At 34.5% G+C, this 27,644-nt stretch overlaps 1 protein-coding gene across 4 annotated transcripts in view; it reads right to left on the reverse strand.

The window, feature by feature from the left end:
- Nucleotides 1–457: 457 nt before the first annotated feature.
- LOC136751178 (dachshund homolog 1) overlaps nt 458–27,644 on the reverse strand; it is a 184,180-nt gene continuing 156,993 nt past the window's right edge. For all 4 annotated transcript variants that reach the window (XM_066706556.1, XM_066706555.1, XM_066706558.1 and 1 more), the window contains 5 exons: nt 22,933–23,078; nt 20,032–20,179; nt 17,997–18,140; nt 17,575–17,643; nt 458–3,436 (listed from right to left, as the gene is read on the reverse strand). In XM_066706556.1, the coding sequence (XP_066562653.1) occupies nt 3,399–3,436; nt 17,575–17,643; nt 17,997–18,140; nt 20,032–20,179; nt 22,933–23,078 (545 nt within the window). In that variant the 3' untranslated portion in view covers nt 458–3,398. The remainder of the gene's footprint in view (nt 3,437–17,574; nt 17,644–17,996; nt 18,141–20,031; nt 20,180–22,932; nt 23,079–27,644) is intronic.

Consider the following 27,644-nt stretch of genomic DNA (forward strand, 5'->3'; position numbering starts at 1 on the left):
GCTCATACACCAATGCATACTGTATGCACTCGGGTAAAGCAAATGTAACCCCACTTTGTGGTGATCAGCACAATGCCTTATAGTCTTGAATTCATGGGCATATTACAATAATACAGAGAAAGAGTACAAATAACAGCTTCATAAACTCTGAAACGTGTATAAATAAATCATGTAGATGGAAGCAGTTTGCTTATCTGGCAAGAAAAATATGGGAAAAATGTGCTTGTTAAACAATAATCACGGAGTGTGCTTTTATGATGTTTTTCAGCACAGTAACTCATGATAGAAAAATAGCAGCTGCATGTTAAATCAAAAATTCTTCGCTATTGTTCTTCTAGCAATGTAAAAAGCTGACTTCTGTTGTTTTAACGTTCCTCACTGACAGAAAGCAAATACTCTATCAAGTCTTATGTATTGCTTTAAAGCTTCATCAAGTGAAACAACAAGTGCAAATGTCAATATTTCAGACAGTTTTATTAGCAGATTGTTCAAAAGAAAAAAAAAATTAAATACAGTAAAACGTGGTTTCTCACATTAAAACTGGACTCATAGAACTAGACTACTATAGAAAAAAAAACTTGCATTCTTGAATTATGATGTAAAAACTGTTTTTCTTTCTTTTTTTGTACAGTTTGTTTTTGTACAACAAAATTTGTAATAACCTTCTTCATTATTATTTTTTTGTAATGATTTTTTAACTTTTTTTTTACTTTTAGAAAACGTTAAATATATCGATAAAAATAGACAATTTCCGTAGGATCTACGTGAAGATGAGCACGGTCTCTTCCAATGGCTTGCATAGAGGGCCAATGTTGTTATCGTACAGGACGGCCTGACACTAGTATTGTTAATATAAAAGAAGCATTTTGATCAACAACTTGTGGAAAGTAATTTTATGACACACAGTGAAATAACAATTTGCAGTTTTTTTAAGAATAACAATGATGTTCCTTTGTACATCTAAATGGGGCATCCTCTCATATTGTTGTAATTCCCTTCTCTTTGTATGGGATTGTGACGCTTGTCTCGAAGCAGAGATTGTTCACATCACTTAACCCAACAAACCCTCTTACTGTAAACTTTATGCAAGGAGCCAAGGCATGAAAAATGCTAATAGGTACTAATACATTTTTTTTAATGGATAAGAAGCTTGCCATTATCATACACAGGTGTTAACCCTTTAAAGACTAAAAATAATACCTATAATCAAATCAGCCAGCCATTACTCTTCATTAAAACATAAATATAAATAAACATATTTTTATTTTTACCATATTGTGTTTTGTTAAACATAATTGTAACGAACACGTGTAACACTTTTATATTTTTTTGTTGTCTTTTTTGAGGGGTGAATGTCAGCTAAAGAGACGTTTGTTGTTTTGATTTCGATTGGCTGTAGTAACCCTAGTATAAGAATTAAGTCTGGTCCTCATTTACACACATTTTATTATTGAGTGACAGCACTGAACATTTTAAAAACAAAACAAACAAACCAAAAAAAAAAAAAAAACCTCATGGAGCAAAACTCTCTCAACAATATTTCTGAAATATTAATACAGTTTTCTGTACTGTAAATACAAAGTGAAAAGGAACAATATGCTCATAAATCTTGCTACAGTGCATTCCTGCATGTAATACATTGTACTTTATACATATAAAAAATACTTAAAACTCAACACATTTAACCCATGTTAGCCTAATTAAAATAAGCACAACTGAAAGTGAGCTATCTCTTAATGGCTCAGGTTGATCATACTTGTGGTCAAAATACAGGTGAATTTATATATGAAGCCCCAGGAACAAACATGTTATGAAGGAAAAAAAAAGGTTTAGAAGTCAATAGCTGCCCATATCTTGCAAAGGTCCGACCAGTTAAGCACATCCTCAACAATTTTTATCACAAATTATGATAGTTTATAAATAAGTAATAAGATTTCTTAAATATAAAATGTTTATTATCATGTTATAAAAGGCATGACTGTCAAACTTAGGCTTCAAAGGGTTAACTTGTCAACAAGTCGATGCAAAAGAAACAGAAAGCTACACTACATCGTTAAGTTCTGTGTCACAGGTTTACTTCCAGTTATCTGCACAGAATGTGAAAACGGGATGGTTTTCTTCAAAGACAGTGAGGATTACAGAGAAACCAACCTTGCTGAGTACAAGGGAGAAGACAGACTTCAGCCAAGCAATCAGCTCTACATTAAGATCAATCAATACATAAAGTGTTCTTAAGGTCAGAGCTGATTTTAACAATGATGCATGATGTTGTTAGAAAAATAAATCTGGTGTCTGAATCGCACCACAGCCACAAACAATAACTTTGATTTTTTTCTTCTCTCTTTCTCTCTCCCTCTTGCTTTAATATATAAAGTGGCTGTTAAAAGGGAGCTTTCAGTTTTTCTTCAGACATCAAATGTTCAATTTATTTAATACCATGACTCCAGGACAAACATTTACATGCCTGCATGCGTTAAAACTAGAAAGGCAGCTTTCTGACATTAGGATGACATAACAGAAAGAAAGTAAAGTGATAGGGGAAATAAAATAAAAAAAGCTTTCAATTTAGACTTTTTTTTCTTCTAATAAATCTACTGCATACATAATACCGTCTTTCCATAACTGTATATATACACACCATCTTTTTTTTTTCTTTTTTCATAAGCTGCTCTGTACTTTGAACAGGAATATACATTATGGTAAAAAGGAGACTTTTCTTTTCTTCTAATTTAGAAAAAAAAATCTTAGAAGAAGTTGATTTCTTTCTGTGGAAAACAAAGTCTAATCAGACTTGTCTGCAGGAGGCCTTCTCAAACTCTGTGTTTGTTTGAGAGTAACTGTTACAGTTCATATTTTCTCAAGAAAGAAACAAACAAACAAAAACCAAAAAGAAAAAAGAAAACAGATTCTGGTTCCTTTTTGAAGCTTTCTTGCTGGTTTGAATACAGTAGAAAAGTCTTCCACTTAACAGTATTGTTAGTTTGTTTTTATTTTTAACTTTTTTATTTAAATATTATTACAAGTGTACTTCCTGATACGTCTGTCTTCTGTGCTCAGTTCCCAGCTTTCAAAACAGGAGGATTTGTCACATATAAAATCAGTTTCAGGCCTGCTTTTTTCACAACACTTATTTCATATTGGCATTATCTCTAAGAGTCCTTTTCTTACATTTAAACATCTTCTCTCTTCTCCTTTGGGCCACAGACTGCAGCTTCCAAAGAGCTCCTCAAAGTATTTCAGCAAGGGTGAAATGTCACTGATTGATTAGCCAGTTCTGTAGAGTTGCTGCAAAAGGTTCCTTAAATCTTCCTGATTGTGTTTTACATGTTAAAGTTTTTATTTTTTATTTTTAAAATTATTTTTTATTGAAATAATCGACCACTTTCCACACCGTTGCTTCAGTACATCACCGTAGTTTTCAAAAAGAGTCTTCCATCTGTAAAAAAAATAAAAGATAAACAAATAAATAAACACACAAAGAAACAGATAAATATACAATTAATCAGCAAAATTAACAGGAGTAAAACATTTTATATTATGAAAAGTAAATGATGAACATAATAGCTTATTTATTTAGCAAATTCATATTAATAAATTGTTATGACAGAAATATGTGTATAATCAGTGTTGGCTGCATATGAGAAAGCAGGTGATGAGATCACAGTTTAGATTTAAAGAGCACACATTTGTTTAGTCATGTTACAACGGAGCCCCGTCTAGTTGAGTGTCACATTTGGTGTTGATTTCAGTTATAAAGTAAATTATTTAACAGCCATACATAAAACACTGACAAACACATACTCAAATCTTATATATATTTTCACAGAGGATGTCTTGCACTGATTTTCGCTTAGACCACAATTATTAACACAGTGTATATCAAAGAATAGGTTTTTAAATAATGCAGTCACAGCTACTTGCTATTTGCTGAATAGAAAGTACAGGTAAAGATAAAAATAGTTATACATAGGTATTTCTTTTTAATTGGAGGCTCCCAGAGGTGTAGAATTCAATCTACAATTAATAATAAACACATCAGCCTTGCCATAATTTTATGTTTTCTCCAGAACAATGTCATAGGGGTTTAGAAAACACTTCAGTTCAGTTCTGTAATTCCTGGAAACAGTGAGAACAAGGAGGACACTGCAGGCTGACCTTTTTTAATGGTTTTATTTTCTCATTAGTCTTCAGTTAGAATGTATCTCTTATTTAACGTTGAAAGAGGCAAGCAGTTGGAACCCACTTTCATAACTCGGTATAATCAGGGAGCTGACAGGAGGTCATGTGACATCAAACTCAATTACAGGCTTCAGAATGTAGAAGAGTACAACACAACACGAATAGAAGGTTAAAAAAGTTAAATTGCAAAATGTAATGTTAAAATATTGTAACGAGACTTATTTGCCAACACACCTCTTTAAATAATAAAAATAAAATAAATGTTGCAACTAATCTGGAAATGTATGTTAGCCTTCCGGGAGAGCAGTGCATGATACATTTAAAAAAATCATAAAATGTTAATGAATATTGTATTTATGATAAAATAGGAAAGGGAACAATGGCTTTAAAAGCCAGACCTTTATAATCAGAATTCTAATAAAACAGCCGGCGTGAGGACAACAAACAGAGGTAAAAATAGCCTGCATTTAAAACATTTTTTGTGATATGCTTGTTTGAACATAATACTGCACTCATGATGTAAAGCACTTAATAAATTACATTTCCTGTAAGGAAGTAGGTTTATTGAAAACGGCAGCTCTTGTTCTCAGACGCTATCTCCAGACACCTGTAATCTAACGAGCTTTGTCCATTTTCAAAGAACACTCATACGTGCATGCCTGAATGCACATAAGCTCCCTGTTTTGGAGCTGGTAAAAGCATCTGTTAGGCACGGCTCAGGAGCTTGTTTGATGTATGTTACCCTTACATTTCCTACTGGAAAAAGAAAAAAGAAAAAAAAAAAAGCTAGGTTACAGGCTTAAAACAGCATTTCCTGTATTCAGGCTTGTATCTAAATTATTTAATTTAAAAGGGAAACACGTACAAAAAAGTGGTGACAAGATGGATGAGCGATCTGCTGTTTAGATTTCCACATGACAACAAGGGCAAGTCCAAATAGAATCAAACGAGGCAGGGGGAATGTTTAGCAGAGGAAGCAACTAATTAGAAACAAGAAGCCATTCTGTGATTTTATTGTTGTTGTTTTTTCCCATTTAAGTAATTTTTAAATTTCCAATGTGGACCTTAAAGACATGCTCAAACAAAACAAACAGGGCTGGATAAACACAGGACACACAGGTCTTTTATTGAAATCTTAAAAAAAAAAAAAAAAAAATCTTGAACACTTTAAGTGTACGCTGCATATTTTATGATGTGTTTCTACCATCTGATTTGTATTCAGGTTTAACCAAACCCAGCAAACCACAGCAAGGCAAAGGGGTATATCACTTTCGACTATTTATTTAATATAATATATCAAATATCAAGTCAAAGTGCAGAAGCATGGAATAAATCTCTGCACAGCACAACCAAAAATATTATTCCACTAAGCATTTCCTTTCACTGGCCAGTGCTTAGCAGATATCTATCTCTGCTATTTTTTTTTCAGTAGCCCTGTGAACTTGGCTACTGTTGTTCTGTGTTTTATCAAGAGAACAAAGGCCATTCCAGGAAAAGACAAACACAAGGGCTAATTACAGCAAGCAGACCTGAATCTCTAAGGCATTGTATTCTGGCCATTTCTATTCAAGCAACACGGTGGAATTCGGTGTAAAACTCATTACAGCGTGAAGTCATTGCTAAAAATAATATGAGTGTAAGTCTGCATTGCTCTGAATACGTTCTGAGTCCAGGCGTGAATTATTTGTATTCTGTTTCAGTTGATTCAGCCTCATGCAGTAATAGTCTTGCAGTAAAAAGCCAAGTAAAAAGTAAGTAAAAACGTGCAGTTACATATTGAAAACAGGGACTGTCCTGCTGTACTAAAGACTGGTAGAAACCTATTTACATAGTTGTACAACATGACATTTTTATTGTAATTCTTTTAATATGTTCCCTTTTGTCCTGGAGAATTTTTTTTTTTTTTATGGAAAAATAAGAGAGAGACAGACTCACAAAGCATAATTATGGTAATCACTTTCAACAATTCAATGAGGTAATCCTTTAATTGGCCATGGGAATTTCAGCATTTAAGATGTAGTCTAAGTGTCGTCAGAAAGTTGGGTTGATAATGACATTGATTTGTTTCTCTGGAATTTAATCTAAGCATACTTGCACTTCTTACTTACTAAATATATGTACTGATTGTTTAATTTAAAATCTATAATGCTTTACATTAAATATAGAAAACACTTGCCCTTTTTATTCTAAATTATAAGTTATGTGCATGTTAAATGCAGTGTTCCTCAGTGTAATTTAGTCATAAGGATCTGGTTGGACCCACACATCTAATCCAGTAGAGGGTTTTTACTGTTCAGTCATGAAAAAGTTGGGCAGATTGGCTGATTTCAGCTATTTTGGCAAAGACGAATGTAGCCCACTCTAGTTGAAAAATTGATTTTGGCAAATGTATTCCTCTGATCGGCTGATTTGCAAAGGTTACCAATGCCTTTAGTTTACTGAATATCACTGAATTTACAAAGGAATTTAATGAAATGAATGCTATCTTGATTCTTTTATTCAGTTAAATATATAAGGTATGAATTTGCATTGCTTATCTTACATGAACCGGAGATCAACACCAAATGTATGATGGGAACAAACCGAAGTATTGCGGTTTAATTTATTGTCAGAAACCACTTTTTACTAATAAAATAAATCGCAATAGGGTAACCAGTTTGTAATTTACATTTTGTGGGTAGGTCAAAGTATTGATTGGTATATAGGGTATAGAATTCTGTGTAGTACAATATCAGTACAACAGTACAGTACAGTGAGCAAATTTATTCAGTCAAGCTTAAAAAAATATGTATTTTTTAAAAATATATATTAATAATAATCTCTGTATTGGCAAGGGCAGATATAACAAACTCTGAAAAAAGTCATGTTCACAGTTCAAAACTCTTTTAAATAAAATTACATATGTTGAAAGTGCCTGGGTTCACTAAGGATGAAATCTGTGTTTTTTTAAATTACCTAGGGGTGGCAGAACCCCCATAGAGTATACTTTATGATTCATGTTAAATGTGCAGGTGTTTTCCTTAACAGGGAAGCACCATGCTCAATCCACAAAACAGCCAGTTTTATTCTCCAAAACATCACACACAAAAGTATTTGTAAGTAAATATAGACGATGCACTTACTTTTAATATTTTATGGTGTTCATATTTAATTGTTATTGTTATTATTATTTTCAATAAGAAATCCAAATGTGATGATAAATCATAAAAGAAGCATGCCATTCCATAAAATGAATTACTCACATTCTTTACTCACATATCTTCAACCAAATTAAATAATTAAATAATAATAAATATAAAAAGAGAAATATGCCTTGACAGGTAGTCTTATGAGAAAAAAAGGATATCTGACTTTGATATCATGGTATGAAAAATCTTGTGTTGCCAGGCACATTAAAATAGTGTTTTTATAAAAGAAAACCCTCATTAAAATATGTAAAAACTTTAGCATTTTTTAATTCAAATCAAGATGAGAAGTTCATTAAAGAAGATAAATATTTCATTAGATGCTAAATAAAACAAAGGGAATTTTTGGCTTCTCTCAGCATAAAATTCCTTTGAAAGATTAATTAATACATGTAAATTATGCAAATTATGCCCATGCAAATATTTTATGAAGACAATTAAGGGAACCATTAATTACTGCCTTTTTTGCTTCACTGAGATTCATTCATTTAATTTTAATTTCACTTTAACTGTTTTGATGTTTAATCTTGCAACAAAGAACTTTATCTCTCCTAGCAGGGTCACGTAAACTTGCAAAACACATCAACTGGCAAGCTACAGAAATCAGGAAAGATATTTCCAGCGCTATGTTTAGCATCACCAGGAATTTGTGACAAGATGCACTCCCAGAAGCTAGGAGACTGGAAATCCATGTGAGCTCATTCTTGGAATAGGTTCAAATACTGGAAAAGCAATTAATTGACGCAGGCTGTGTTAATATAGGAGAATTAGAAAGTGTGACACAAGACAAATAGAAATAATTAGTTCTCTAAAATGATGTTCTCATTAATATTGTTTTTACAGTAGCAAGGAGAAAAAATATTACACTGGGTCTTGGTTGCTAAACATGTAAAATGGGACTCAGTTTTTGGAGATAATTTATGGATATTATTTTGTGTTTTCTGCCATACGAGAATAATTAGCCAATGCTTGTGGATTGCAGTTTGTCTCAAGGTGACATGAAGCAGTAGTAAAACTGGATTTTACTGAGTAGAGGTGCACAGACACTCCTCATTCCCCACATCTTTGCAGTCAATAATGTTGATACATCATGCTTGACAAGGTGATGAATACACATATTCCTCAAATTCCCTAACCAATAAGAAACATTTTGATTGAGACTACAGTGCAGTATAGTAATTACATTACTACTGTACATACAATCACCCAAATACAGATTTTCATTGTGAAACCGTCTTTTTCTCTTTCCATTCTTTTATTTTATTTAAAGATCAGTCCAAGAACGTCTTAGCTGTTAGGATAATTCCAGTTACCCAAAACCTTCTGTGCTATTCTGAGAAACAGCTGATCATACAAAATTAAACTGCCATCTATTTACACATTTGGAATGTATGATTGGTGAGTGGATTTAATTTAGCCTGGGCTAATTTTAATGACATCTAAAAGCACTAGGTCTAAAGCAGCACCTTTTCAATCATTGTACTGTGTAAGATGCAATAAGAAGCACATTCCTATTTAAACTTGGCTTGCTCTTTTCCTGCATTGTCTGAATGCAGACAATTTGGTAATAAATCACTCTACTTTTAAAGCAGCATATTTCAATGGGATCCTTTATTACAGCTGTTAATTATCTAGCATGTTTTGCCATTTCAATTTATTTGTTCTTCCCCAGCTGAAGCACTAACATAATTAAAAGAGTCAGATACACAAATCCAAAATAAACATCAGGGGAGGGCAGAACTCTGTAATAAATACCATATGCAAGACTCACATATTCCATGCAATGTGACAGAACAACAAACCAGACACAACAATAACAAATGAACCGAAACAAATCAATGCAAAAATGTAAATCAGGGAATGTATCGATACCGCTTTCCCCCTGATTTTCTACAGGCAGATCAATGTTTGGAAACCAAAGTTCACATTGAATGTAAGAAAATGATCTTATTTTGGAAGTTAAAGGTCACAAAATAATGAAGGTGCTTCCCTTACTTTGGTGAAACAGATTCCATGACATTTTCAACACATATTGGATTTGACCTCACGGCTTTAAAGAGAAATACTGAACGTGGAAGTCATACTTATAAAGACCAAAAACAAACGCTGACATATTTTTACTCAGTTTGCTTACTTACTTAAACCCCCATCCTACTGTCATTTTCTTCTCGTGTGAGACTGGGCTGTTCCTGACTGACTGACTGGGATAAATCTGTTTTGCCTTAGCTAGATCAATGTATGTTCAAATTTTGGGATACCGGCAGAGTAAGAGAAAATTCATTGACTAAGCATTTATGATATGTTTTTGTGTTTAACTACTACTACTACTAGATTTCAAGATACCTTGTTTTCCACATGTACTTTCAAATGTAATATTAAAAAAAGCAAAAGCTGTATATTTTTTAAAAGCATCATTGCTACCAATGCCTTCTTAACTCAGGTTTAAATATGGGATTTCACTCCATGTCATAGTATTCCATGTAGCCCTAGTCTGATATTTTGTATTCTATATTACATGGCACTGAAAAAAAGCATAAAGATTTAAGAAGTTATTTTTTTTTTCACTTTAATAACCAGTGTGAAACAGGGACTTGCTTGACACTCAGGTAGTTAGGTCTGACCCAGGTATTAAATGCTAGTGTGTATAATCATATTCTTAAGAGACACCATGGGCCTGTACTTTAAAGTCACAATTATTTTAAATAATTGGGAAAGATAATAATAGGTTACTGTACTTTGAGAGTATGAATTCGATTCAGCTACAAAAGTTAATGGACTATGGGATCAATAGCATGTGGGATGGAGTCTTCTTAGTCAAAAATAAATCAGAATGAAATTTCAATCTGCCTGAAACATATGGGAAAGAGAATCAAAAAGCATGTCCAATTGTGTTGGGATTTCCTCCTAGGAAACAGGAACAGAAGAATGTGTGACTTCTCTATTCCCTTAACTGTTGTAAAAAACTGAACATATAAGTGCCTTGTCAAATTTTAGTTCAGAATGAAATGCTTGCCAACAGGATTTTAAAATAAACCGTAAAATAATATTTTAAAATACATATATATGTCATCACCATCACCATCAGCCTTTATCAATCCACTGCTGAATTAAGGCCTGTATATATACACACACACACGTCTGTATTTTCATACACTCAAATTAACCATATTGCCTATAATACTACATGCTTGCCAATAGTTTTGTGCATAAGATGTGTATGGTTTTAGATGAATGTTACGTTGTGCCGATTAATCCTGCAAGCTCACATAACTCAATGATCTTAAGCCACAGTTTGACTGTGCCCATTATTGCTGGAACCTGGAATCCATGTTTTCCTTTAGAAACTTGGCCAGTCTTCATGAAGTAACTTAAGCTAACCTAGAAATGGTTTCAAACTAATACATTTTCACAACTATTCTCTTTCCTAAAGAGAGTATTTATAAGTCCTTAAGATCATGTTGAAAGGTAAGCCTGTCATTAGTAACTGTAGCAGTCTATAAACGACTTCTGTTCAACACTGGCATAAAACCACTTCAATAGCTCAGGCTACTGGCCTGTATTTGACTTTATTATTTGCTCAGTATAATTTACAGAGTTCCCAAAGTATAACTTACCTATGTCATTATGAGCCATAGCTTCCTCAGTATTCAGAAAGAAAAAAAGCCATTATAGTTGCATCTTTTTATCTCTCTTTTTAAGGCAACACAGTGTAAGTGAACCCTCCAGCATATTAGGAGTACAGGTGCAGAGTGTGTTATGTAGTTACCCCAAGGCAATCTATAAATTGGAGCATAGGTAGAGCCGCACGGAGTCTCTGTAACAATGATGTCATTATTCATTTGCAGTTTATCAACATTCATTCATCTCCAGAGCTTAAACTATTAGTGGTACTAAATTATGGGTATACCAATGGGAGTTAAAAGCAAGGCTCGTTAATTGAAAGTCAATAGACAGAGTTTTGGATTGCTATAAACTCTTTATTTTAAATACACAGCTTAAATGAGAAAAGCCACACAGAGAATAGGAAAACTTAACGTCTGTTTATCATTGCTGTGGCTATCGCTGTTGCTTCCTTAATACTTTAATTATAGATGAGAATTTCTCTCTTTCGCATCATTAGATGGGAGAAAGATTAAACTAAATTAAATGATTCATAATTATTTGATCAAACTGCCCATATGGCATGGCATTGAAACAGAAAAGCTTAATTAAATCTAACATTTTAATTAAAGTCAACACTACACATTCACAGTAATATAATTATAGACAAAGTTTCATTCCACGAGAAAAAAAAAAAAAAAAAAAAAAGAAATATATATATATATATATATATATATATATATATATATATATATATTAAATACCGTACCATTTATCTTCAAACAGATTTAATAGATGGACATATAGTTAATACTAGGGTATTTTCAATTAATAATTATTGCAGGCAATCAATTCAGTATCTCCATTTAATTTAAAGTCAGTTTTTGTAGATAATAATAATTAATAGATAGACAATAGACAAAACGTTCATAAAGCTCTCTGTGAAGTATTGCATTATAAAGATTGAGGTCATCTGGAGTTTATTAGAAGTCCTACATAAAATAAATGCTTACTAAGTACATACAAGGAAATAAGTAAATACACACTCAATATACTGATTTTTTCGTCTTCTGATTTAAATATGAAAGCAAATCTTTCTGTGGTGTTGAATTGGTGGAGAGTTACTGAGGCAAGAACTTCAAACACTACATCTTTCACTTATTTTAACTGAGGTTAAAATAGAAACAAAAACCAGTGTTTTAGAAATAGATTACTAATAACGAATAAAAAGTGGCAAGCAAACATTTCCGATAGTTTCAGTTTCGCTCCAAGTCCAATTTTCACTGTTATAGAGATTAAGGCATGACATCTAATTAAGCCAAGTCAAAAATTTAAGTTACAATCACACTTTCTGGAAAATTGCACGGTTTAGATTTTATTTTTGTTCTTCATAAATCATTTTTTTATTTTTTATCCACACTTCTTTTAAGATGGGCTAATTGAATTATGTTAAGGGGCTTTTTAAGGTTATTTAAGCTTTCCATGCTATTTTTCACAATTTATTAGCACTTTAAGTGGGGGTATTTTTAAAAAGAATGGAGACGCTCCATATGATAAGGCCAGTGTTCTTCAGCTGCTGCTGGGCTTAATTATAGACACCATTTTTCTTTATGAGAAGATGTTCCACATGTAAGGCATATCAAAATCGGGTTCTATACAAGGGAAGAGTCAGTTTAAAAGAAAAAAAAGAACTGTTCTCCAGTTCTGATTCAAACATAAAAGAAGCTTTAGTCTTTACATATTCAAATCCCCATCTTTCTAAATATCGATAATAGTATGTGCAATACTTTCCCCCTTGAAAGTCAAATACTAAACATCATTAACATTACTTAAGGCTCATCCTCTACAGTAATACATTGCCGGATTTTGAAAATATTTATGATATCCAATTAAAATAAAAAAGTTAAGCATTATTTTATTTTTATTTCCTTAGATTTTAACATTTTTTTAGGATTTTAATTTTTTTTATTAAACCTTTATTTAACCAGGAAAGGCTCATTGAGATTAAAAAATTAAAAAGAGCATCCTGGCCAAGATAGGCAGCAGCAAGTCATTATATAAAAATTGCAAAATACAATATAACAAATAAAAGTACTCTACTAATAAGAAAAACAAAGAAATCACAGTCATAATTTACAATCATAGAAACAGCAAATTAAAAACATTGACAAGTCAAGGAATCAGCCTAATTAAAATCTATTTTGTAAGCTGATGGGGCAGAGTACAGAAAGCCCTTTTGCCAAAATCCGTTCTAACATTTGGGACAGTTAGCAAAATAAAGTCCTGTGAACGGAGACAGTACCCACCACATTTTTTAAGAATAAAAATGCATAATTTTTAATGTGACAGGTGAACTTTTCTGTTGCTGTTTCAACCTACCAACCACTTCCCATAATACATGTGTGCACAGTGAGGAGAATCTACCCAACCAATTCTTCCCTCTGGCCCATAGCACTGTTTGTTGGAGCATAGACACTATGCTGTATGGCACCCACATAATCTTGGCTATTAAAAGTATATAAAGTATTTTAAATCACATTTCTGATGAACATTTTATTTTTTCTGAAGCATATCTTATGGTGTACTCATATCTATGAATTTTTTTTTTCTTCAAGTTAGTTTGAAGAAAGTCAATAAATATACATTTTATTATGATTAGTTGAAAACTGATATTTTGAACTAAATCTATATATCTTGTTTTGTTTTCAATATGTAATGTATCCATGGCCTAAAAACAGAGACACTGCCCTCCACTTAACTTTAAATACATTATGTATCATGCTACCCAAATTTGTAATTGCCTTATTACATAAGGTTTTTGATTGGTCAAGTGACATTACAGTACATTTTAATACAAAATGGAAAAGTACACCACATGTTAAGTTATGTGTAAGTACAGTAACATTATCAGTTTACTGCAGATTAAGGCAGACTAATTCATCAAAGGTGAAAACAAGGCCTGTATACTCTATTACTCTATACAAATGTTCTCATCATTAAACCAATGAATAAGAGGTTAATCAAAGTTAATAAAATTACAATTTTACATTGGCTGCTTAAAACTGTAACTAATACACTTTCAAGCTACTCCAATACAGCTTGATCAACGCTCCTTGAAGCCATGTAATTGCTACTTATTTCATTCAAAATCCTTTTTCAAAAAATCTGATGACTGCACATTATATAGGTTATGTGAATGGGGTTTAAAAGGTCATAAGTTGGAAATGAGCTAAAGGAATGTGCTTTCAAGCCATTTTGTGGGTAATACCGTAATACTGGAAACTTTCAAAACAGGGTGCTTACCATATTCTGACCCAAATAGCTGTTAGTGAATGAATAAACCTCGGCTTTCTATGGGCTTTTCCCATTCATAATCTTTTTTATATTCTCACCCTTTGGTCTTGCTTAGTTTGGAAATTGATCCAACTAAAGTGTCTGGATGGTTGCCATCTTCAGCTTATTAGCAGATGTTATAAATAGATGAGGGACAAATTGTATTTTTTTAGACACACACAAACACGCACACACACACAAACTCTCACATATATACATGCATATAGACATGTATGTGTCTCATCTCTAACAAATATATTAAGATATACAACATCAATAATAATAATGATAATACAGCAATGAACTATGAGTTATATGTGATACATGCCAGAGTGCTGCATATTCACTGGAGATCAATAAAGTAAATTAAGATAAATCAGCAAGCTCAGTATTTAATATTTTTCATTTGGAAGGGGGGGGAACAGCATGGAAGTGATTCCTAACATTAAACATAGCACCAGTGCATTTAAGGACTTAAATCATAGAGTACAGTACATCCCACACCAAAACTATACAAGTTATTACACACCCTATTATTTTTTTTATTATTTTTATTTCTTGGCAGACGCCCTTATCCAGGGCGACTTACAACATAAGTCCTAGCTATGAAATACCATTTAATAACATACAATGGCAGGAGTTTTAAATATATATATAAATAATATATTTCCCTGAAAAAAGGGAAAACAAACAAATACAACAGTGTTTTCGGATGTCTGTAGCAATGTAGCAATAACAGATAAAACGGTCAGGGGAAATGTCGTAAGCTCATTCACAGACTAATTTTTATCAATGCTTTAGAGGCCACCTAAGATGTACTCACAGAATTCGGGTTGGAAACCTTTAGATCAATGGACAGTAAAAACACACGGGTGGGAGAAAATGCCCCATCAGCTTAAAAATCTGCTTTTACCCAGCATGCAGTGCACATACCAGCAAGTGCCAGTGCTGGAGAATTCAGACTCACTCTTGCAGCCTGGAGAAAGCATAAGCCAGAGAAGCCAGGTATAAATACACAGTGAGAGTACAGCTTTTTATATTGTTAGTTATAAAACACTGTTTAATTACTGGCTGGGGTCATGCCTCTTTACTTTTGTCACATGAACAGTGTGTGTTTTTACCACTGAGTAAATGTATATTTCATAAGGGACAGATGAGGATGAGTGAGGGATATTAATTACAGTAGCACAGCTAGCAGTAGAAAACACAAAAACATCTAAACATGAACTTCCCTCAGAAGTAATCTAGTAAGTATATAATTAAAAAAATATATTAAGTCATGTAGGGCAATCAACAAAAAGTGCTTATTAAGTTTAGATTTTAATTTATAATGGCGACATCTTCTACTTGATAGGCAGGGGTATGGCATACTTTAATTAAAAAAATGGAAGCTATTTTTTCATTCCAGTAAAAGATGTACTGAGGTAAAGAAAGCTCCAGAGAGATTTCCATTAAGTTAATTCTGACACATTTCAAAGGTCAAAGGTTGTCTAAGGTACCAATAGGGCAAGCTGACAGGCTGAAATTAGGTTTTTACATTTGTTTTAATCCTTTACCACTAACATTGTTTTGTAACAAATCTATTTGCAATAATCTGTAAAAATAGAAATACGTTTTCTATAATACCATGTATAGGTTAAAAAAATCATTATAAAAAATAATCCAAGTCTCCATTTTGAGAGTTGGACATAAAAATGGCTATTGATCATATAAAATGCATTCCCTGTATCTCATGTACAAGCATGAGAAAAACAATGTGGGGGAATATTGTGCACCACACAAAAAGAGAATAATGCAGTTCTGCTGTCCCCTGCCATTTCGAAGTTTCTCATCCCAAGTCAATCCAAGACAGCATTGATTTAGCAAAACAAAAAGGTCATATTGATTGCTACATTTGGTAGAAATAACGTTTCCGGATGTTTAATGTCATTTTGTTAGATACATCATTGCATTATTGCCTAGTTAATCAGTTTTGTTTAAACTACTCAAAACAATGGCTTTAGTGGCCTAGATTGTGTGTTTATTTTTTTGAAGCGTTTTTTCTTTCATTGTTTAACGGACCACTCAATGGCCTTTGTGTATCACAAATTAAGGATATAATAATTGAATATCAACGTGACAAACACCATGAAATCCCAACCTCTCCTTGTTAGTGTGAAACTATGTGATTATACTAAGGAAAGGCATACTATATGAATACCCTTTGTGATAACGGTTAATTTAAAATAAATATATTGTACAAAACACTGATACACACCTAAACAAAAGCACGACAAAAACACAATATGGAATGAAAGAACAAAATACAGGATTGCAATGTATTTACAATTCTTTCTTTTTCTTAAACCAGATCATGAACCAAAATTCTATCCTGTAACCATGAGACAAATGTAATAAAATGTTTTATTGCTTGTGAGTAATTTGCAAAAAAACCACTCTAATCCATGTATTTATGTTATTTTGCTTACATGTTAAATCTAACATATTTAAATACTCTCTAGAAACAAACAGAGCAGCTTCCCTCATTTTGTGATCTACAGTGCAAAAGAATAACTGCTGGTTATTAATATGAAGCAGAAAACAATGCCTATGACTGGGGACTCCCTTTATCACTGCAGAAAGAGACGGCTCTGTTGGGTATGTGTGGGTGAAATCCCTCTGTAAGGTTACCTTTTTGTATTTGTTGTTTATTGGACTACCGTGTAGAATAAACCCTTCAGATTAACATTCAGCCCTGTGAGAGGAGCTTGCGCAGTATGTGCTGTTGGGGAGAAACAATATTAATGTGTGATTTAAAAGACCAGGGAGACTGCTGGCCATGGAGTTGTGAGTGTGGAGCAGAGACCTGGACTGAGAGCTCTGGGCTCGGCAGCGGTGCTCACACTAGTTAAGGCGATGTTCAGAAAGTAGGTATATAAGAAATCTGTAACTATGCTGGCTATATTGGGTCACATCATGTATTTAGTGTACTTTATATGACTCTCCCTATAAGAACAATGTAGTTTGATGATTTTGCTGAGCTAATTTCGAAACTTCTGTTTTACCTTTTCAGTTTATTGTTTAACATCCGGTGTACTCTTTATTTTATATTTAGAAAATCAGGATATTCAAAATAAATATCACAATCAAACTCGTAATTTAAACCCAATGATCGTGACCTTGTGTGAACTTGGAATGCTGTGCCCCAGATGGTGAGCTGCATGCTTGAACAGCAGGCTGAGACTAAGTAAAACTCATGTAGCAGGAAGTAGATTTATAGCCTTCTCAAAACATGTACCTTGTATTGTCCTTTCAGCATCTGTTCTGCCACTATTGCGGTCAGTCTCCATCTCCTGGGTCAATGAATCTAGGAAAATGGAAAGATAGCACCGAATAAGCATAATTGATTTCTGGCAAAAAAAAAAAAAAAAAGAGTTAATAATTCGTACTCCGGTTTAGAAACATGTAGGCTCTGCGTCTAAATAACTCAATGGAATTAATGAAATGCTAGTGAATATAATTCTAAAAAACAAAAAACTAACAACAAAAAATATATTTAGTGTTTTTCTGACCAGTGCAATAAAAAAGGATTGAATTCGCATGGCATAAGTAAGTCTTTGTGATTTATAATGTTATCAACCTTTAACTCTAGATTTTGTGGTATTTCTTTCAAAAGCAGACCTTGGCTATGCCTCGATGCTTTTGCAAATATTTTCTCACCGTTAAGGGTCCTGAGGCTGTCTGTGGAGGTTGCCTGTTTCAATGTCTGCTCTGCTTGTTCTCGCCTTTTGGTTTCATATTCAAGTGCTTCCTGTAATTTCCTCTTGGCCTTCTTCTCCTTCTTTAACCGCTTTTGAATTATTGCTGCAGAAAGGGACACATGACAAGTGAACATCGCAAGTCCTTGATAATATTTCATTTCAAAAGTGCAAAACCTTATCTGTGGTTTTGTAACATCTTGTAGTCCATACTTGAAAAATAAATTGCTATTAAGACAAGTGCCCTGGGTTTGTAATAAATGGGGAGGTGGTGGGGGATCAAAGTCCAGAATTGTTTAACAGACACGACAGGCATATTAGACTCAGCCCTACATTGTCACTTCTTTTGGAGTAAGAAAACTCATCATTTTAATGGTGAGAAAGTAATGTGTTTCTCATTATCCAACGTGATGGATTCATATGTTTGAATGTTTAATTCCACATCCAGTCTCATATCAACTCAGATTCCTTGTGAACTAAGATCAAACAATATCTTAAACTCAAACAGAAAAGTTTGGAATTGTAATGTGTGAGTTGGTGAGTCGAACGTGTCTTTTCTTTTCTTTTCTTTTCAAGCAAGTTCTGGAATTACAGTATTGACATTGAGCCGTTTTATATAAGAAATTGTGGGAGGGGCTTGGGCCTGTGCTGTGAGTTTAGCAACAAACTTTTGAAAAATTACCTTATAAATGCTATAATGATTTGATTAATTATGTGCAAGATGATGTATAGAATATGCTAATGTGAATGTACATTTTGTGAGGCTTTTGTTAACAAAGACAATTAATTATTCATACTAATGCACTAATATCATAATATGCACTGATAATTAGTACTCTTGAGTTTTAATAGCTCCTATTCGTTCACTGCTAGGGAATAAGGGTAAACTAAAATAATTAATATTTTGAAAGCCTAAGACATCAGTACACTCGATTAAAAAACAATGGTAGCCTACTAACATTAATAAAATTCTGTTCAAAGTAACTAATTGCTTTGAGTGTTCTAACCATTTTTTAAATGTATTTATTTATTTAATAAATTAATTCTCTGAAGTACTTTATTTAACTTACATTTTCACCCTATTGACATTAGCTACACAATACACAAAGTTTAACATAAAAATGCATTTGTTATTGAAGTGAATAGTAATCACTTTTTTTCAAAGTGCACTGACCATGCATTATTAAGATCATGTGGAATGGATATTTGTTACACTTAAAATGCAGGGGCTCATCTGGGTTAAGTGCCAAACAGTCATTTAGAAAAGCAGGACACTACTCAAGACCGTATACGTTAAAAAATATAACGATAAAACAGTTCAAATGGGTGACTCAGGAAACAATTAAATATCTAGTACTTTTAAAGTATAGGTACATGTATTAAAAGCTTTGAAAAGCTTTTCACTTTTCAAACCATAAATCAAGTGTTTTTTTGTTTTTTTGTTTTATCGAGAAAGCAACACATCTTTAATTAAGACTTGCAGACAACACTTTTTATGCAATGAAGATCAGAGTGAAAGTTTAAAAATGCTGTAAATGTGCTCGGCTTCGTGTTTCAACTTTCGAAACCATTTTTGCTTTACCGTGTTATAGACGAATTCATGTTATATCGGATCGTATTATATTGGGAAGAGGTGTATATTATATGTAATAAAGTAATACATTCTAGTTTTCTCATTTAACATTACACTCTTAATTGGAAATGCCATGTGACATGAGAATCCAGACTTATTTTCTTTTCAAAAGGAATGGTTCTCTCTGTGCTCCGGTTCTGGAATGGACACAACAGAGTTCCCGGTCCAGCTGGAGGACACTCCAGTGGGTCAACGGTTGATGTTAGCTTCCACAGCACAGCAGACACCTAGCATATAACAGCACAAGGATGACCTACTGACTCTACCCCACCCGGTCCTTGCAGAACTCAGCCTTGTCTTCAATGATACTGGTTACTTTAATAATACTGATTACATTATTCATATATATATATCTCAAAGGTACCTCTGTTTTTCTGCTCCACGGCCAGCTGCTTCTCCAGTGTTTCTCTGAGCTCCCGTTCCCTGAACAGCTCCATCTTCAGCTCGGTTTTCTCCATCTGGACCTGCTTCTCCTGGGCTCTCGCATTGTCAATGGCAACCTTTAAGAGGCCCTGTGTGTATGTTTACATCTTTTAGACACGGACTTCAACCGCTGGAAAATGTGCAGAAAGCTGCCCCATTTTCACACACGTTCATGAAGCCAGTTCATGTCAGGAAGTCATTATAAAACAATAGCAGTAATTTCAGTGTCAGGGTAACAACATTGTGTGTGAAATGTTACAATTTTCTTCCTGCAGTGCCCTGATTAAGAGCCATGAAATGCCACATATTCATTAAAAACTCAATTAATTATATATTTTGAGGTCATGGGTGGGATCATATATATATACAATTTCATGTAGCTTTTGTTGTTGAAGTTGTTATATGTCTCACACATGCTACAGGGCGGTCCTGTGTGATATAATAGAATCAAACATGGATATGAGAACTGCAAAAGAAAAGACAAACAGACACACGTCTTTCTTTCCAAGATTTACATTTGTCGATTGTCTGTATGGGTATAAATGAGAAGCTTTGGGGAACAAATAATAAAAAACAAATCTGTAGTTGAATACAGTGTAATGTAAAATGAAAAAAAAAAGGTTACTGATACATTTATAAATCTGTTTAATATGCTATTAGTATAGGATTGACTTGCAATAAAACCAAATATTTCCTAGTGGACTTTATTACTGTGCATATAAAAAGGAAATATTCTTGTATTTACATATTTACAGCAAGCTAGGACCATATCAAAAAAGATTACTCCCTACATACACACAATTAAACAAAATGAAATGGGCTATATCTTATTAATTGGTCTTTTGGTTGACCCCAATTTAAATAAAGTTGAAATATCTCAATTTTCTGCTTGGGTTCTTTTTGTTGACTTATGCCTTGGCTATATTTTATCAGAACTCTACCTAGAGATCATTACAGTGGATGACTTATTTAAAGAATGCATTGTGGGGCTATTTATAGAGTTGATTAATAATAATGTATCACAAGCCAGGCTAAACGGAGTGGAAATCATTTCGACCTGACTGATGTCCAAGTCACATGTGAAATGAGCTAAGCAATTTGAGACCCAATATCTAATATGCAGCTTTGGAGAACACAAAATCAACCTTTGACTTTGATTGCAGCTTTGCAAGCCTGCCTGTTTAAACCACAGAGAACAAGAAGTGACAAGAAGGCATTCTCACCAGCAGGAGACAAAGGTGAAGTGTACAAAATGAAATCTGTGCGAAAACCACTTTGATTGTTCACTATAAATTACCTTCAGTCGAGTCATAGGCTTGATATTTAAAATCCACTAAATAGGTTATGGTTCTCTTTAGGGTTTCTATGGCAGTAGTGCATGGAATACCAAGCAAATGAATTATTAATTAATGTATGTATTTACTTATTGTTTCTTGCTTGCTTATCAAAACAACAGCACATCTATTTAAAATGTATATGAGCCTAATGCCTGTGATTTCACTGAAATTGTAAGTATATATACAATATTTCTGAGGGTATGATATGAAACTGAAAAACAGCACATACTCTTGACATTGTATTACTGTCGTTTAAAAGGGTATCACTATCTCTCAATGTCCATTTACTGCGAATCTCTTGGCCCCATTTTTTTTTGCCGGATGCAAGGTGTCTTTTCACTCTTCTCTCCTACTCATCCTACAGTGTTTTGATGAAGGTAAGGTTAAGAAAATGTTGAGAGCAGCAAATCAATACCAAAACCTGTAGTACTTATATTTGAAATGCAGTTTGGTTTTAGCCTGGCAGTATGTTTAGGGTCATTGTTATGTTATAACACAAACCCTTCACCTTCAAGTAACCTTCCAAGGAGTGTTGAATGTTGCTGATGAATGGAATTAAATTCTTCCCTAAACGTATCTCCTGTACCCTGACCAGAAGAGTTACTGGATGAGCTTGAAAGAAGAGTGAATAAGAAGAGCTCAACCAACATTAGTATGACTTGGGACATAATTAAGACTGGACTAACACAATTGGTGACAAAGCCAGGATGACTGCCCATGTGGCACCATATCTGTGACCTCCAGTGTATATATCTTTAATAGCATGTGTTGTTGTACCCTTATTTATAACTTTTATAAGCTATATCATTTAAAAAACAAAACTTCATTTTTTTAATCCAAATAATATAACATGTTATATAATAAAACTGTACAGTACAACTGTAATGGCATAAACAGCCATTTTAAGTTGGATAATACCCTTTTTTTTTTAATTCATGCCACCGTGCAGTTTTATGAATCCCATATTTAGAACATTATACTAATGAGGAAGGAAAAAAAAATCAGTACTCTACTAATGATGTCTTATAAACAATGCAATCACAATCAAGCAGATTCAGAATGATACATTGAGAGTCACAAAGCCTGACTATATGAAGGACTACAAAAGCATACCCAATTTAATACTCAGTTTAAGACATGCAAATGTAGTTGAACCTGATCCTTAATTACCATATTTGTAAATGATGAGATGTTGTTAAGGAGAAAAGGTTCATAATTTGGAAATGTTTCATGAAACATTTCCTTGAACATGTATGTCCTTTTATGTGTTCATACGCTTGCTGTATATTTCTGTGGAGGTGTGATGCCCTAATTTACCAGTTTTATACAAACAGGATGACAGATGTATGAGTCCTCTTGGGCATGAGAATGGAAAAAGAATATTGAATGGAATTCTTTAACAAAACTGTTGGATTTCTTTCACTTTGTGAATGTGTTTAAAGGGATCTGGAAGATTGTTCAGAGACTTCTATTTTAGGAATTGCAGAATAAAACCAAAAACATACCTGTATATTAGTAAGAAGTGTCTCTATTGAGGATAGCCCATCAGGAAAGAGGAAAGGAGATGCGAATCCGGGAGGTAACGGCTGTCCTGTCAGGGAGAGCTTCTCAAAACTGTCTCTTGCAGTTGGAGTACAAAGTGGAGTCTCATCTGAAACCAAAAGAATGTGTTTTGTCATATTTTGTTGTCATCTAATCCTAACTTGTCATAAACATAACAATTACCATGAAGGGTAACAACAAATGTCTAAGATGACTTCTGTCTAAACCATGTTCCCACCCCTCTGCATAAGTGGGACACTTTTTAAGCACAGTGGTGATGTTTATATGCATCGAGTCCTGGTGATCTGGTTCAGGAACCACTTAAGACTCAAAGCAGCAGGTTCATCCAAAAGGGGCCTAAATGAGATGAACACCCCTCTGTTGACTGCCATATGCATGTCAAGTGTCAATCTAGGTCTGCTTTGATCAACAAGGGGTGTGTGTGTGTGTGTTCTCTAAAAGGAGACTCACTCATGATGCAACAAGAACCACAATAAACAGTTACAATGGTGATAACTGTAAGCAGTACCTGCATTACAATCTACAGTAAATGCTGCCTGGTCTGCATTTAACACACAATTGTTTTATGCTATTATATACCAGATGTTATATGAAAATGTCAGTTGTAAATGATTGATGGTCTCCCTTTCCCATCTCCAAATAAACTCTGATTATGGATGTTCTGTGTAGCTCTAGACGCTGCTTGAGAACTTCCTATTAGATTGAAACAATCAGCCCATTTATTTTGAATTTCTTGTTTAATGTAATATTTATATGTTTATGAACATTTCTGCTGAGAGACCCCGGTGCGCAGACGTGTTTAGTGCTTTGCCTACTCCACCCAGTCCATATGGCATGTTTGCTTACCAATGTGAGGTCTAACTTTCTTTTTCACCAGGCGCATATGGCAGGCCTAGACTAGCCAGGGTCCTGGATCCTTCAACAATGGCCATATGGCAGAGACAGAGACAGCAGTGAGCCCTCATTTACCTTGTATTAATATTTCATCTTCTCCCCTGACACAATGGTGAGCAGGATTGGGCAGATATATTTGATCCCTAGAAAAGACTTGGCTACAAAATCAATACTGGAAAGGCAGTTTTGACATGAGCAGTGAGATGGACTCGATATCATTTTTATTAGAAGAAGTAAATGCTGGTGATGATTTCTCAAAATCTCTTATTTGTTATATGATGATTGATGGTTAATCTATCTGAACGCACTTACATTGGAGGACTCCAGGTAGGAAGGTAGGGTAGGAGGATAGAGGCTCAAACAACCCATCCACTGCTCAAACCCATTGTCTATTTTTTATACTGGTAAATTATTCCAGATTGCTCCATGCCAAGAGATTATTTCAGAATATGCTGGGAAAGTCTACAGATCTATATACACTCACCTAAAGGATTATTAGGAACACCATACTAATACTGTGTTTGACCCCCTTTCACCTTCAGAACTGCCTTAATTCTACGTGGCATTGATTCAACAAGGTGCTGAAAGCATTCTTTAGAAATGTTGGCCCATATTGATAGGATAGCAGTTGCAGTTGATGGAGATTTGTGGGATGCACATCCAGGGCACGAAGCTGCCGTTCCACCACATCCCAAAGATGCTCTATTGGGTTGAGATCTGGTGACTGTGGGGGCCAGTTTAGTACAGTGAACTCATTGTCATGTTCAAGAAACCAATTTGAAATGATTCGACCTTTGTGACATGGTGCATTATCCTGCTGGAAGTAGCCATCAGAGGATGGGTACATGGTGGTCATAAAGGGATGGACATGGTCAGAAACAATGCTCAGGTAGGCCGTGGCATTTAAATGATGCCCAATTGGCACTAAGGGGCCTAAAGTGTGCCGAGAAAACATCCCCCACACCATTACACCACCACCACCAGCCTGCACAGTGGTAACAAGGCATGATGGATCCATGTTCTCATTCTGTTTACGCCAAATTCTGACTCTACCATCTGAATGTCTCAACAGAAATCGAGACTCATCAGACCAGGCAACATTTTTCCAGTCTTCAACTGTCCAATTTTGGTGAGCTTGTGCAAATTGTAGCCTCTTTTTCCTATTTGTAGTGGAGATGAGTGGTACCCGGTGGGGTCTTCTGCTGTTGTAGCCCATCCCCCTCAAGGTTGTACGTGTTGTGGCTTCACAAATGCTTTGCTGCATACCTCGGTTGTAACGAGTGGTTATTTCAGTCAAAGTTGCTCTTCTATCAGCTTGAATCAGTCGGCCCATTCTCCTGTGACCTCTAGCATCAACAAGGCATTTTCGCTCACAGGACTGCCGCATACTGGATGTTTTTCCCTTTTCACACCATTCTTTGTAAACCCTATAAAAGGTTGTGCGTGAAAATCCCAGTAACTGAGCAGATTGTGAAATACTCAGACCGGCCCGTCTGGCACCAACAACCATGCCACGCTCAAAATTGCTTAAATCACCTTTCTTTCCCATTCAGACATTCAGTTTGGAGTTCAGGAGATTGTCTTGACCAGGACCACACCCCTAAATGCATTGAAGCAACTGCCATGTGATTGGTTGGTTAGATAATTGCATTAATGAGAAATTGAACAGGTGTTCCTAATAATCCTTCAGGTGAGTGTATATATATATATACAAACATTTAAAATAAACAACAGCCAAACCAGACCTGTTTAAAAAGCCAAATCTGCTACAAGGATTTCTATTATTCCACTTATGTATCATTTCCTCCCACCATTTTCTCTTTGGGTTTGCGCTCATCTTAGTTGTGTAACAGACCTTATTAATAAATAAATAGATTGTAATTGGCCACTTCAAACCCATAATAACACTTGGTTGTTAGATATATGAAGCAGTACTGTACAGGCCAGAGAAAGACAGTCTGACAACCATCCCAGTAACAGCAGGTTCTTGAGAACAGGTGGGGACTGACAGGAGGTACATAGCCCCAATAACTGGTTGAACAAAATACTAAAATGTAGGTGTTTATGAGATGTTAACCCATGAAACACCAGTCATTGGCATCAATGCACAATACAGATGATGCCATGTCCATCCATAGTAATATTTTGTGGAGCCCACATTTGCAAAGATGTCAAACAGAAGAAATGTGGTTATCACAAAATACCATAGTCTGTAGTCCTCATTTTATGTGATTTGGGCTACTGGATAATCATAGAGCTGTACATTTTGCCAGCTGCATCAAGGATATCCAGCAGGGACTTGGGTGTGTGTTTATGCCAATACTGAGCTGTCCAGAGGCAGCTGTACATTTCTGTGTGGAATAAGATGCACCAGCTCACTGCCACACAACAGAAACACAAGCTATCCTTAGCCAATACCTACAAGCACATCCTAGTAAGCCCAGTTTCTAGGACTCCCTGATACAGATTCATTGCCAGGAATGGGATTCAATCTTGTTGACTAGGATTGCTGATCTTGTCCCAACACTGTGTAGGAGCATTGTTGCCACCAGTAAATGCTGATTAAAATTAACACTGTGTTACACAATGTACATCCTTTTTATGAATGGAATTAAGATGTGGTTTAAATGTATGGCACTTTTTCTGAAACTACCAACTGTAACTGTCAGTTTCTCTAGCATTACCCACAGGGGAACTAAGACTCATTTCAAACAGAAGGACAAATAATCCATTATGTCATATTGTTTTCTTGATGGTTTTATTTTTTTATTTTAAATTATATTTCATTTTAATGGTAATACAAAATAATTTGTTCAGGTCTATTAGTCCATGCTTATATATGCATGCAACAAAAATGCATTTATTGCCATAGAATTCAGTAAATACTTTACAGAGTTAAATCTGAGTTTATAAAATCATACAGGAGGTGCTATTGTTACAATCTAGGATAACATAAGCTACAGCAAGTCACTTTTGGCAGTATTTATCCTCTAAATTACACCATAGATTGTTATTATGTGAAACTTCAGGGCGGATTAAATATTGCTATCAGTCCAATTTATGCTTTGTACTTTTTTCAATTATAACTATTTTATTCACCCCACATGCAAAGAAATATGCAAAAGAAAGGTTTTCTTTAAACCCACCCCTGCCCCAAAAAAGGAAATAAAAGTTTCTAAAGAGGTTAAACAAGTTGCATCTGGTTTCAATAATCGTGCAGCAGTGTGAATAGGTGCTGACTACTCCCTGTTATCCCACCCAAGGTTACAGGGCTTGACTCTTTAATAACATCCCCCTGTCCACAGAGACCAAATCCCATTATGCCTTTGTGGAGCTCGGTGAAGGGTTAAACAATATCATAAAGAAATACAAATTGCACACATTCCCCATTTAACAGATGTCATCCAAGTTCAAGATTTAGAATTCAAAGCAGCTAGGGCTCAACCTCCGAGGTCCAATTCCTCTGTGAACCCATTGGTCCTTGTCAAATTTGTGATGACATCATATCCCATCTATCAATTCTTTAAGGGCAGCACTTGCCATCTGCTCTGCAGGCTATCATAACTCCACACACATTTACAAGGAAACAGTGCACAATGACATTATCTTAAAACTGTCATATAGACGTGCCGCTTAAGATCTAAATAAAAGAAAGGGCATTTCTGAAGGCCTCTTTGTCAGCTTGCAAATTGATATACCTTACAGGCACAACACACATAAAAAAGGAGTATAACAGTATTACTCTGTCAGTGCACAGGAT

This window comes from Amia ocellicauda, chromosome 6 (assembly GCF_036373705.1).
Source record: "Amia ocellicauda isolate fAmiCal2 chromosome 6, fAmiCal2.hap1, whole genome shotgun sequence".
NCBI lineage: Eukaryota > Metazoa > Chordata > Actinopteri > Amiiformes > Amiidae > Amia > Amia ocellicauda.